This window comes from Barbatula barbatula (genome assembly GCF_947034865.1).
Source record: "Barbatula barbatula genome assembly, chromosome: 6".
Taxonomy (NCBI): Eukaryota; Metazoa; Chordata; class Actinopteri; order Cypriniformes; family Nemacheilidae; genus Barbatula; species Barbatula barbatula.
In genome coordinates, this window is record NC_136765.1 from 20,018,279 (window position 1) to 20,032,211 (window position 13,933).

The 13,933-nt window shown below is 37.8% G+C and overlaps 1 protein-coding gene across 1 annotated transcript in view; it reads left to right on the top strand.

Moving 5' to 3' along the window:
* Positions 1-386: 386 nt before the first annotated feature.
* sorcs3b (sortilin related VPS10 domain containing receptor 3b) overlaps positions 387-13,933 on the top strand; it is a gene marked incomplete at its 5' end in the record, with an annotated part of 41,494 nt that continues 27,947 nt past the window's right edge. The window contains 2 exons of the mRNA XM_079459358.1: positions 387-941; positions 11,963-12,030. Of these exons, the coding sequence (XP_079315484.1) occupies positions 387-941; positions 11,963-12,030 (623 nt within the window). The remainder of the gene's footprint in view (positions 942-11,962; positions 12,031-13,933) is intronic.

Genomic DNA, 13,933 nt, shown 5'->3' on the forward strand with positions numbered 1-13,933 from the left:
TGATGGAGACGAAGTTATTACTTCCCATAATATTAATATCAAAAGATGCAGCCTCGACTCATCCAGATGTCTTCGCTCGCGGATACCCTCGGGGCCACAGCTCTACCCTGCGCGCGGCGCGTCGCACCTGTCACACGCTCTGCTCTCGCGCTCTATCCAAGCAGGAGCGTGTGTGAGTGAGCGCATGTCACTCAGCAGCTCCACCCCTCCGGTAACTACTCCGCGCTCAGTACCGACCGAACCCTCAGTTCCTAGACTGGTGCACAGGTATCCCCAACGTCACTGCTTTGACGGAAAGTTATTTTAGGTGTACTTCATGTTGCCATTTTGAAGGAACTTACTCGGACTTGGTAGGGTGGGTGTATATAAAAGAGAAACATATGAAGATGAAGGATGTCTGCGGTTTGGACCTGAGCCGGACTTACCGGACGATGTTTCTTCTGTGCGCGCTCCTGCCGCTTCCCACGAGCGCAGATATCACTTGCGCCTCGTGCTTCGAGCCAATTAAAATCCGCGGGAACGAAGCGCTCGAGCAAATAATACCAACTGTCGTCGTAAACAGTCAGTTTGATAGCGTAACGGTCACCAGTGCCGTCAAAAGCGGAATACTGAGGCTGGATAGACCTAAACTTTTCCCTAAAGCGCACGAATCCAGACGGGACTGGGTGAGCCCAACTAAGGAAAAAGACGGAAAGATGTATCCGGCATCATCTGCGGAGGGAATCAAAGTGGGCAGAAGGGCGAAGCGCGGCGTGTTTCCCTCAGAGCGCGTCAACAGCGCGGTCGCTCCTCGGTCCGAGTTTAGGAGGACTGGAGGAGTTGATGGTACCGCCAGGGGTCCGAGGCAAAATGAGCCACACCTGGTCACCTCGACATTCGCCCTGTCAGGAGATTCTGCTCACAATCAGGCCATGGTGCTGTGGTCCGGATACAACAGCAGCGTGAGTTAAAAACTTCAATTCGCTCAACTTTTTCCATTTTAATTCGCTAATTGTTTTGTTCTCAGAGCTATACAGCGTTTCCCTGTTCATTTTGTCCATTTCAAGTGTCAGCACGACACTTATGGATCATCGTGCGATGTTTTGTATATTGCAATTCTGTAGTGGTTTTTAGAAAGGACTGTGGACGCGCGTGCCCCGCGACATCACAGCCCTCTTGCGAGTGCGCGCTTTGCATGTGTCCCGTCTTCTCACTTCGTTTATCGCTTTGTTTGAACGGTGACACAAGAAGTGCGCGTTCAGTTCCAGAGAACGCGCACTAGCTCCTTGAGCGAGCCTTTGACAGACTATGAATTTATAGCGTGTTTCATGACGCAAGAAAACAATCCATAAATGAAAGCGAAAAATCAATCCGTCTCCCTCGGTGCTATTATACATTTATATGATTCATTTTAATTTGTGTTATTCATAAAAAATTGAAATTTATATTTGGTCAATTTGATATTCTCTCATGGTCGTATTTGAATACTCACAGTGGATCTATATACCTTCTCTAAAGCACTTTATTAGTATGAACTAATATCAATTATTTTAGGAAGTGGTGCTGTTCTAACTATTCCTTTCCGTTTGTCAATTATCTGCCTATGGCAATTTACTTTATCAATAATCAATTTCCTTCATTATTGATCAACACCAGTTGCATGTGTTTCTATTACAGAACTGCCCGATGTGTTCTGTCTGCTTGCATTTGTGTTATGTGTTTTGATACGAGACCTGTTATTTTAACCCAAACTCATTATTTTTCCTTCACAATTTCTATGCTTCTGAAATATAAATGACTAACTCTGTCAGCAGAGTTTTTAGACCGACAGCGTAATACCTGCAGAATTTATGGGTGTGTGTGCACGCATGCGTTTCTGCGGTGCTGCCATTGGTGCATCTTTTACCGAGCTGCATGAGTGATGTTTTGAGATGGCACAGATGCAAACTGAACATCATAGAACAGATAACATCCACACAACCGCACCCTCTCTCTCTGTCTGTCTCTCACCATCTCCTGACATTCCCACATTTTCGAAAGAGTTGCACAGCTGCATTTATATGCTGTAATGTCTCAATCTATATGATGCTGCTGTACATAATGAACCAATGTGCTGCATCTGGATCACTCTTTTGAAAAATATCATACCACAATTATTTAGACAAATGAGGCACGTATTTTCAAAAGATCAGTTTAGGAAATTAGGTTAACTAGAAGAGATGACACACAGCGGCAAGCAACAAACGAAGACCTCTGTCATCCCAGTTTTCATCAGATGTGAAGCCTTTCTTATTAGCACTTAAGTGATAAAGCTAATCGCTGTTCTTTCTCTTGGAGAGCACACCTCTGTTGTAACCCACTCAATCATGTCCCAACACACACATCAGTACTCCTATTAAGGACTTTCTATTGACATTATGGTTTTTATTCTGATCTAATAATACTTTCTATTCCCTACCCCTAAACATTGTGTATTTAGTTACAAGGACCGTGTCCCCACGTCCGGGTTTGTGTCAGGGTTTATTTGACATTGCCAGGCCATCTTTGCCCCCAAATAGGTCAAACAAGCAAACCCACACAGTCCCATTTGCACACTTAGACACATAAGCAATAATAATGATATGAATCTGTTTTAAATACTGATACAGCAAAGCCTGTCTTAAATACTATTGTTTGCTCCAGAAGGAGATAACAGATGGACAGATACCTGTAGAGCAGGCAAACACACATACACAACCAATAGATTGTGTTTCAGAATTGCAGATGTGCGATGACATCATGGAAGTAAAAGATGATGATTATCACTTCTCTCTTGTGTGTGCATGATTAAAACATTTGCTATATTGAAATGTTTGTTGCTTTGGTGAGTAGATTGATCCTTAGGGTTCAGCAGTTTTACTCAAGATTATCTGAAGTGGACTGAGGTTCTGTGTGTGCGCAAGAGAGCGCGTGTGTTTGCTGAAAGCATACTCTCTTAGGGCTAATGTCACTGAAAGCTGAAAGCTTTCACTTTTGATTCACGGCAATGGAGAGGCTGTTTGGCCGCTTTCTCAATTGTAAAAACAATCAATGAAAATCCATAAAGATGATGGAAATGAAAGAGAATCATTTTGCGGCCCCTGCTACGCCTGCCCTTGGGTCCTGATCCATAGTTTACCCTCTAAAGTCTGCGTTGACATTTTCTCTGAGAGGAGCCCCCGCTGTGCGAGAAATCATTGTGAAAGTGGGGTTTGTGTATTTTGTTGTCTAGACTAAACAGATCGTATGCAAATGTGACTAAGGAAGCACATCTCCAGAGGAAGTCACTCCACAGGAGTTTGATTGTGATCAAGCAGTGATTTTAGTGTTGTAAAAACTCTCCAACCTGCTTAGAGAGAATCACAGATTATGGTTGTACAATCACAGGTTGTGCAAATAAACCAGGGCTTTTTTGTTTGACTCTTCAGTTATTGGCTGGCTTTTGTGTTGATGCCCTTCTGGACGATGGCATTTTTTTACGACAACGTACAGTTATGCAGTGTGTGAAAGTGCGGGTGTTTAAGTTTGTATGAGTGTGTTTGTTTGTGTCCAGCACGTGGCCTGTAGAGAACTACAGGTATGATGGACAGTTTGGCTGTCCATCCTATGTCTACACATCGTCCAACAGTTTCCCTCTAGAATGCCACCCATAATGATTGTGGAGGGGGAGTCTCTGTTTTATTTATCATAAACCTTAAACAGAACCAATAAGTTTATATTTTAAATAACTTCCGGAGTTTAGCACGTCCAAGATTTTAATACATGCAGGCAACAAAGTCTCGTCATTTCCAAAGTAGAGGATTTTACATTTCTCAAACAATTATCTTGTCAAGGTAAGTATATAGTTGTAAAACCCAGCAATCTGAGAATATACAAGTCAATTATTTTACTGAGAATATAACTGTCAATAAATGTCATGTGTTCAAACAAAACGGCTCAGATGTCATGTTCATGAGTATTGAAACAGATATCTTTTTTGACATCAATTTCTTTATCTAATCAAAAATAAATATAGGTGCTAATGCTAGTTTTTGTGTGTCCATTTTAGTTCTCAGTTGTCTATAATATTATATACTGAAATATGAAATTCAGTACTGTACCACAATCTATGGGTTTTGATCAGGGTTGTGAATCCTGTCCACATCCTATTTTTTCCCTTTGTTGCAGGGGTTTCTGACAGTCTTAACTACATTTCAAATATTAAAATTTGTTCAATAATAAGATTTGTGAAAGCTCCCTGAATGTACCTCTCACATTCATCTGTGCAAACCAGTGACCCGTTATTCCCTCCAATGGGATCAGCCTTGACGGACTTATTCATCATGACCGGCTATCCGTGCTTTGTCCCCGTGCTGAATATTAATGAGCATGTAGATTAAGTGTTTTTTGTACACTTTCTACGATGTAGAGAGCAAGAGTCAGAAGTGACCTGGAGATAGGACATGAGTGCATTTGTCATTGGTCTTTAGGGAGAGTGTGTGTGCTAGTATGAGCTTATGTGTTTGGCACAGGTGTGTGTGAAAGTGTCTTTGAGACCTGTGTGTGTCTAATTATTGGTCTGTAGAGAGTCAGCTTGTCTTTCTGTCTTTTTAATTAAAGGCAGAGGCATAGGAGGTCGAGTGGGTATCCAGACTCTAGAGACTCCTGGTGAAAGACAGCGAGAGGAGTCAAAGAAGGCACAGAAAAAAAGGAAGTCGGATCAAAATACAAAAAGCATAACATAGAGGTCACGTAAATTTAGAGAGCAAACTGGCTAGCCCAGATTTGCCACTTAAAGAAAATGCCATAATAGAAATTGTGATTAAAGGAAGCAGGCAAAAGTGAATGATGCAACGTGTGTCTTTAATGTTAATGATGCAACCTCTTTGTTTTAGTCTTGACTCTCTTTGTTTTGACTTTGTTCAGTTCATCTATTTTTAAATGAATGGCAGAACTTCAGCTCATATTTATAAACCCTTTAAACCTACTGACAGCTAGTGCTAATGATCTATGGCAGGTCCAACGATCCCCTAGATCGCTTCTCTAAAAGGTATGTTTTAAAAATGACTAACACCTCTGTTTAACATTGTGTGGAGAGAACTTTTTTGCCACTTACAATAATCTTACAGCTCATTTAACACTTTTAATGTCTACTGTCTTTCTGAAGACAAGTAACCCAAGCTTTAGTGTTGTATCATTTGGACATTGTTCACGTTATCCTGTTTGCATCTCCAAAATGATGGACTTTAAAGAAATAAAGCTCTTTGCTGCAAAGAATTCTTACACTAATTAACAAAACCATAAGGGGGTGCAGTTTCTCAAGATTTTCGCTACAGGACAATTTAATTTGATTTGATGTGTTAAAAATGCTTGATGTCTGCAAATAATTTTAATGAATACTAAAATAAACTATTGTTTAGCCTTACTAGTTAATGCCTTTAAATAATAAGTAAGCTTAGCATTTTCAATGTGTGCTTCAACTTTGTTTTTTTAGTTGTTTTTTATCTTGAATATCTATTGCAAGTTCAAACATCTTTCAATATTACTAAGTTAGCTTCCAGACACAAAGTTTGGTTTATTAGAATATATAGAGCTTTGACAGTGTTGCTCACAAGTCAAACTTTTTTTGTGAAGGTGGGTTTAGCATCAGAGCTATTCTTAATATATTAACTGAAAGTAAAATTATACTTTGCAACATTGTGCAACATTTACTGTCTTTGTTTGAATAGTTGAGATTCTCATAGTTGTTTTTTTGTCTTTGTGGAGATGTGACCTCACAGAACAGGCAGTTCTATTCTTATGGACAAAAACACACTGAAAACACATGGATTTGCTGGAGAAAAAGCTTTTTCTTTGAAGGCGAATTAACTAAGCAGTACTAAAATAGATTGTGGTTGGTATTACTTTTTTCCAGGTTATATATGTTTGTGGTTTAAAAGCAGAAATGTAAAGCTTGTATTTTAGAGATAACTGAACAACCTCCAGTCTTTAAATGAGCTAAGCACACGCTGATAACTTTGAGTTGTTTATTTGTTTTAGTTGGCAGAATCTCATTAGCCATTGATCTGTCATGGTGGAAATGAACATGGAAGTAAACAAACCATGGCTGGATGTCATTAGGCATTATGAAAACTGCTTGACATACTTTAAACAAAATCTAAGCTTTGTAACACATTAGAATACACTTGTTTGTGTGTGTGTATATTTGTATGGCAACATGAAGGTTTGTTTTTATAACATGCAGTAAAATAAACCTCCCAGCTGTTGGCAGTATCGTGAACGCTGCTGCCCTCAGCAGAAATGTTATGCTCCCTATGTGTGTGTGATGTATATGAATGTGTGTATTATGTGCACCTGCCCACTCTCTAAACCAGTACATCTTGCGGTAGTCAGCTCAAAACACACTGCACCTTTTTCAGGAAGATGCATATAAAGGTAATTTATATTCATATTTATGCAGATGTGTACTTAAGGATTATGTTTTAGGAGCCAGATAATGTACAGAGTTTTTATTATGGCCCTGTGTGGCCCCAGGCCTTTTGTTAAATAAACACCAAATAAGATCCAGAAGTGTGTGAAAATGATTGAAATTTCCAGCAAGGCAGAATCGAGCACTGCAATGATTTGTGGATTTTCCTTAGGCAAAGAAGTGAGCATTAATAAAACATAAATATGAATAAGCATCCTGTTTTTCTAGGTATGTGTTGGTGTGTGTATGTGTGCGAGACACATCTTTGCTTATTGGACTGATGAGAAAATGCCTCTCGCCCCAGAGCACAAATTCATTCTTGAAATTCATCTGTTGTGTGTTTTATCCTCATAAACTCAATTTCATGCCATGAGTGTCTGCATTTGAAATGACACTGGGAGATTTCACCACTACATACTCACCAAAAAAACCCAAGTGTATTTTATTTACCTAAATTGGATTATCTTTTAAGCACACAAAGGTAACGTAGCCTTGGGCTCTAAATAAACCACCCAAAATCCTGACGCACACATGGTTAGTTGATGCTTTGCATTTTTTTACAACAGGATTTTTGTTTCCTGTAGTTTGTTTCCTTTTTTTCTCACTATTTTAACTATTATAATTATAAGATGTTATTTTCAATTATCCTGTAATTTCAATTAAGCTGTTTTTAAGGAAAAAAGCAACTTAAATTTACTTCAAAAAAATATGTATTATGAAATGCTATTTAAAATAGTATTAAGTAAAGCATGTCAGATTACTGAAAGCATCGCCCCACACACATGGATGTACAAGGTGAATGAGATTTGATTTCTATTGTTATGATACTATGAAAACTATTACTTAAAAATTCTGAGTTTTGTTAGCTTACGATTTTATGCTTCGGCTCTCCGTATCATTACCTTCAGTCTCGTGATCCAGTAATTCCGCTCTTTTTTTAGAATAAAGCACTTTTGAAAATCAATTCTACTTTTTCATTCCGTCCCTCCTTCTTAAGTAACGTATTTCAATGCCTTGAGGTTTATTGATTTTTACGGCAGCGTGTAAATATGATGCTCAAAAGAAGACCAGAAGACAGATTTAGGAGGAAACCCTATGAAAGAGGATGAAAAGACGTGCAGAACGTTGGATTAATATTCCACACACTCCAAGCACACATTGAAACTGATTGTTTCAATTTCACCAGAATTAAACTGATATATTATACCCAGCCTGTTCATGATCACTGATTTATGAGAGAATAAAGATTCCACAGTCCTTTGTGTTTTATTCAAATTGTAAGCATAAATTTTAGTTTGCAGTTAACTCAGAGGGTGCATTTCGGTACACAGAAACAAATTAGTGCCAGAAACATGGAGATACAGTATGAGCTGAGAAGTCCACCTGTGAGACACAAGTCACAATGCTGCGTGACTCCTTTGAGAGCAGAATCGCAATGAAGGTGTGCGCCTGTTTTACTATGCGAAGAAACAGGATTGCTATGGAAAATTCTCGGTTGTTTTTTGGATTGTGTAGAGCACTCAATACTTTACTCTGACAGCACTGCTGTAGGAATGCCATTGGAACAATGAGCAGGTAGTTCCGTTCAATTTCACGATTTTAATTGAATTCATCTGAGTGTTTGAAAACACAAAAAGTCTCTGACCGAAAACAGACGCAGAACATATAGACTTCTTAATCACCAACCCATTTAATGTAATTTTGTTGTTTGGGGTTTTGGAAACAGTTTTAATTATAGGCTTCATCATCTGCAGTGCAGCTACTGCTTAAATGAGCTTCATGTTTTCTTGATTGTTTTTGTGTGGTCCCAGATTGCAGTAACCTGCTCTCAGGTGTGAGCTATAGGTATTAGTAGATTTATTTAGCCTCAAACAACCTGCTGAAGAGTCATGAGCCTCTAGTAATTACAAAGAAATACACGGATGTTTGGGATTGTAAGTACTTAGTTGGGACCTAGGATCTCGAGATGGATTTGTCAGGGGCATAATAGAAATTGCTTAATGCGCAATTAACTAACGTAAATAAATATTGTATTTTTATTAAAAACATAAAATAATAAATTAAATAATAAATGCTACAGAAGTATATTGGTTCGAGTTAACTAATGTTAAGGAATGGAACCTTATTGCAAAGTGTCTTTTAAAATGTATGTGATATATTGATAACATTTACCTCCAAGCGCTCTGTGATTTTGACTCATTTAATTCTCCTTTTTTAAATCAGATGGGATGCCCGAAGTGCTTGGTAGAAAGTTGACAAAAGGTCTAAATTCATAATTAAGGTGCACCAGGCAGCACAACAAAGAATTTAAAAAGAAGCTTTAGTTGCATTATTCAGCATAGGAATCAGAGGAATACATACGGTATACAGACGGGATTAGATTTCCCAGAGGATCCCAGAGTCAGATGAAAAACAGTAGGTAATTTACAGAGGTTGTGTGAGAATATCACAGATGTTTGATTAGGATGGGATTAAAATCACAAAGTATGTCTATGAATTCACCTCAAATATCCTCAGGGAAAACTATTCCTATCCAAACACAGTTTAAGTTATGTGTTTTTAATAATCTTGTCTAATATTATGCCTTGTAAATCAGCTGTAAATCAGAGAGATGTCCATAATCGGGTGTTTTCCCATGTCCTTACCTTCTTTGGCTACAAAATTAGAAAAACCTTAACGCTAACATATGTTCTTCTTTTAAAAATAATATAGAAGCTGTTTCACCTTTAAGAATATCAGCATTTAATAATGTATATACATGACGGAGGAAGAAAAAAAACTTTCAGTTCACAAATTGATTTTAAAATGTCAACCTGTCACACTCTATAGATGGTTAAACTTTTAACAAGTTGGAGTTTAAAAAGCCGGAGTTTACAGGTGTATAGTGATTTCCCATGAGTGGTGTTTAAAGGCTGATGCTCCACTTTGGGAATTGCCTTAGATCTTCTTCAAAATGTCATGGTCCACAAGAACCTAAACAAAACTGAATAATTCTATTTTATGGTTAGTCAGATAATCAAACAGTTATTGTATTTTTCAGTGGTTGCTTTTAAAGTCTTGTATTGTGGATAATAAAAATTGCCTCTATGAAATATGTTAGCTTCTTCATGTTTCTGTGATGATTCAGGTGGAATATACAATACAGAATTTTATTCAGATTAAATAAATGAGCATGAATTCAAATGTAAGATATGGGGCTGTATGAAACTTGGATGGATGTTTGAAATTTTGGAAAGATCTTAGGAGATTCTGGTGCTCAGGTCTTAATAGTGATATATTAGACTAGTAAGAGTGGGTTCATCAGTGTTATTCTAATTTAATTGTTAGCTTCAGAATAAATTGCTTTCATCAGAGCTCTGGATGATACATTTGACGACTAAAGATAAAATCACAATCAATGTTTTCCTATCACGTATATCTTGGAACACTTACAAGCAGCAGAGTAAACGGCCAGTTTGGAAAAAAAGAGTCCCTAAGTGATATGTCTTGCTATAAAAGTGCTATAAAAACATTGTCGGCTTCCTCTTGAAAAAGCATCAACTATTTCAGTAGTACCATGCCATATGTTCTTATCACAGTTATTGTTTTTGATTTCACTGCTACTTAATGTCACTGCCAAGTGAGCAGCCTTTGCCGGATAATGATTGGTCATAGTCAGAGTTGTTTCCATGGTACCGCTCTGAGGACAACAAAATGGAGGCCATACGCAAGATTATTAGCTGCAATTTAGGTAATCGCATTTCATGGCTAAATGCAATAAAGCCAATGAAATAGATATGTGAATCATGGAAATTTGCAGTTGTGAGGTTTAATGGTTAATGAGAATTTTATGCCAAATCAGCTCCGGCTAAAAAGACTGGAATCTTCAGCACTGTTGACAAGTTTCACATGTTATTTCAAAGGGAATAAAAGCGACAAAAAGATGAATCTAATGGTGAAGTTGTTTTATATATTTGAGGTTAGAAGAATAAAGACGTTGAATGGACCACAGTGCATTGACTGTAATATGACAGTAAGTCATTCATGTTTCAAATGAATCTGATCTATGTCTGAACATGGACTGATCAAACCCACCATTCATATGCAAATGTAATTAAATCTGCATAACATCTCTGCACATATTATTGACCTCATATGAACCAACAATGGAAACCTTTACTTTGATATTAATATTCATTTTTCAGCCCTATGGACACTGGTCTCTCTCTCTCTCTCTGTTTAGGGGGTGTAATTAGTTCCAGTAACAGGGTTGGTTTACTGGTTCAGAAAGCTGAGTGAGTTTGACTGGGGTCTTGCACTTTCAGATATGGTGTATTTGGATATGCTAATAGTTTTCCCTCTTCTGATTGGTTAATTAACCTGAGGTGAAGTTGTCCAAGTCACAGGTGGGGCTGTGAAAAGTGTGAAGGTTACACACATATCAATGCCGGTCCCAGCGTGGTGGTGTTTGTAAAGTCACAGATTACTAATAATAGGTTTTCCTATAATAAAATTTCGTGAATTATATCTTAGTTTCTCTTTTCTCTTAAAGGTGCCAAATAAATAATTGATCCAATGTTAAATTGTTCTCTGATATAAAGGGTATGTGGCTTTATTAGGTATTTGGTAAGAAGGATAGTGTTTGAGGCTCATGATATGTAATTTATTATTATTCATCTATAGTAAGTCAGATTTCTGGTGGCTCAGTGGTTAGAGCATGACGCTAGCAATGCCAAGGTCATGGGTTCGATCCCAGGGGATTGCACACATAGTCAGAAATAAATGTATTGGATTAAAGCGTCTGCCAAATGTGTAAATGTGAATCTATGCCTAGCTAAATACAGTTTTCCATTCTATGGCACCTTTAATGATAATACTCCTGTTGACTGAACTCTCTTTGGGGAACAATCATGAAGTGTGAAATGAAATATTAGACCTCTTAGACTAATATTCATTAGCATGTGGACACAATACAGTAGACAGTGCATTTTCTCCCAGACAAGGACGCAAAGGGACCACTTAATGTCGGCTTTGATTCAAAGTGTTTATCTTCCTTTTTCCCTCCGTCTCTGTTCCTTTCTGTCTCTCTTCTTATTTTATTTTTTATTTTTTTTGCAGTAAAAACTCAAAAGCAAAGACAGATGCTCATTTGTACACCGTTGTTTAGGAGCGTGTGCTCAGAATGTTTTGTCAGGTGGGAAGAGCAGAGCGTTTTACCTGCCACGTTTCAGCGTGACATTTGACAGCTTGAGCGTGTTTGTGCTTTTGCGTATGTGTGCGGACCGTTGTTGTTTTTTTCCACGCTGATCATCATTACCTCCATCAGGCTGTCCTGGCTCTGAGTGCATTCCCTCTTATTCTGCTGTCATCTCCAGATAATAAAATTCACACCTGATATTTACTCTCATCCATCACTGTGAGGCTGCCTGACAGACATTTTATCATTTACCGTAGCACATTAAGAGCGTTGTAGCTAGGGAAATGCATAAATGGAGATTGCTTGGTGATTTGTTAAATGTCTCCATGTTTTCTTTTCAGGTGATCCTGATTCTGACAAAACTGTTCGACTTTAACCTCGGAACTGTGACAGAAAGTTCACTCTGGAGGTAAACTCACTTCTGTGCATGGAAACACATTTTTACTGAGTTTATTTATTTATTGACTTAGTTGTCCATTGGGCATCAGCGCTCTGGTGCTCCTCTGGTACAGCTTTTCAAAAAAGCTTGTAAACACAGAATCCCCCGGTCTGCACCAACGTATGGTTTGGTGTCCCTTATGGGGAGACTTTTTCTGCATTTTTCTTCCAGATTTTAGACGGAAATTTGTGAATTTCTGCATGATAAGATTAAACATAATTCGGTCTATTTATTATTTAGACTAGCTTAGATTCTTTACACTTTAGACAATGTAAATGTATTGTTTACCTCATTGGTAAGTCGCATTGGATAAAAGCGTCTGCTAAATGACTAAATGTAAATGTTCTCCAAAGCAACTTACAAATGAGGGAGCGTTCAGCATTTTAAGTTTAGGTTACATTGAGAATATTAATGAACACATAAATAAGAGTCTTTTTTTATTATTGTTAGCAATGTTAAACAGATCAAAATTGAGAACAGAGTTATGAGTTTTGTTTTCAGTAGTTTTAATAATATTTTCAATTAGCTCTTATATTTTTTATTTAGCCATATCTTTTTATCCTTAGTTTTAAATATGATATAATTTTTAGCAATTCTGTTTTGTGCTTTTATCGTTGTATTATTTTAGGTTTGTTTTTTTATGTGGGCTTTAATTATATTATTATTTATTATCCACTGTGTCATTTATTCGAGGATCTATTTACAGAAATGCAAGACATAGGTATGTTTTTAGCAGTGTACAAAGACCTTACATAATGAAGCTTTATGTTTTATTACTTTAGAATGAGCTATTTCTATCTACATACAGCACTGGTCTGCTTGCATGGAATTTTGTTGCCATGTCGCCATGTTATTTCTACAATAGGTCTAAACGGACAAACTGCTCAAAGAGTTGAAAACCCTGTCTCAGCCATAGTGCTTCAAAATGGAGGGGTAGAGTAAGCCATTTGCTGCAATTTGCAACCTCACCACTAGATGCGGCTAAAAATCATACAATGGTCCTTAAATTTAAGTGCTTCAAGAAAGGTGTCTAAAGAAACTCAGAATTTTGATACAGTTGCCTTGTTTTATGTGAGTGAAGCTGAAATTGATTTCTAAATTTAACATCAGTAACATCATGAGGTTGAACTTGACCAGAGTGAACTCAGATTTTATCTCCATCCTTGAAGGAGGGTGCTGACATGTATCAGAGCATTTGAGGAGGGGGCCGGCAGTCTCCATTATCGGCTGCCAGCTCACAATCATATCTGACTCTGTTCTGATATAAAACACCTACTTTTCACAATCAATGAACTCCCCACGGACACAATCCTGTCCCACATTTCTTGTTTCATTGAATATTCTGTTTTACATTATGTTTCACTTAAACATAATATATGTAATACCGTTCATGTTGACTTTAACTACTGCAGCACTGCTGGACCAGCAAGAATAAACTTATCTGATTAGACTGTGGTATTAGTATGAGGCTTCTACCCTATTACAAATCAGATGTGAACACACATTTTTACATTAGCCGCAACTGCGTTAGTGGCAACAACACCAGCCGATGAATGGCAAACACCTGGGATAAAATTCTGCTCTGAAGCACTTTCTCTGAAACATTGCTGATGTGCCCCTGGGTGAAGTACTTAATCCCTGTCTGCTCCTGGGACACTCTGTACCATGACCTGCCTCTCTCTCCCTGCCATAGTGTGTAGACAATGAAAAGAAAAGAATCGCAAGGTAGCTGTGTAAGCCATGCTTGGACGGAAAGAAAGAAAGCACTGACTGTACATTCTGTCATCTTGCTTTTTGAATTTTCTTTCCATTAATTTTGAGTTCACATCACAGAGAACAATCATTTAGTCATTTATAAACCGTCAGTATTCAC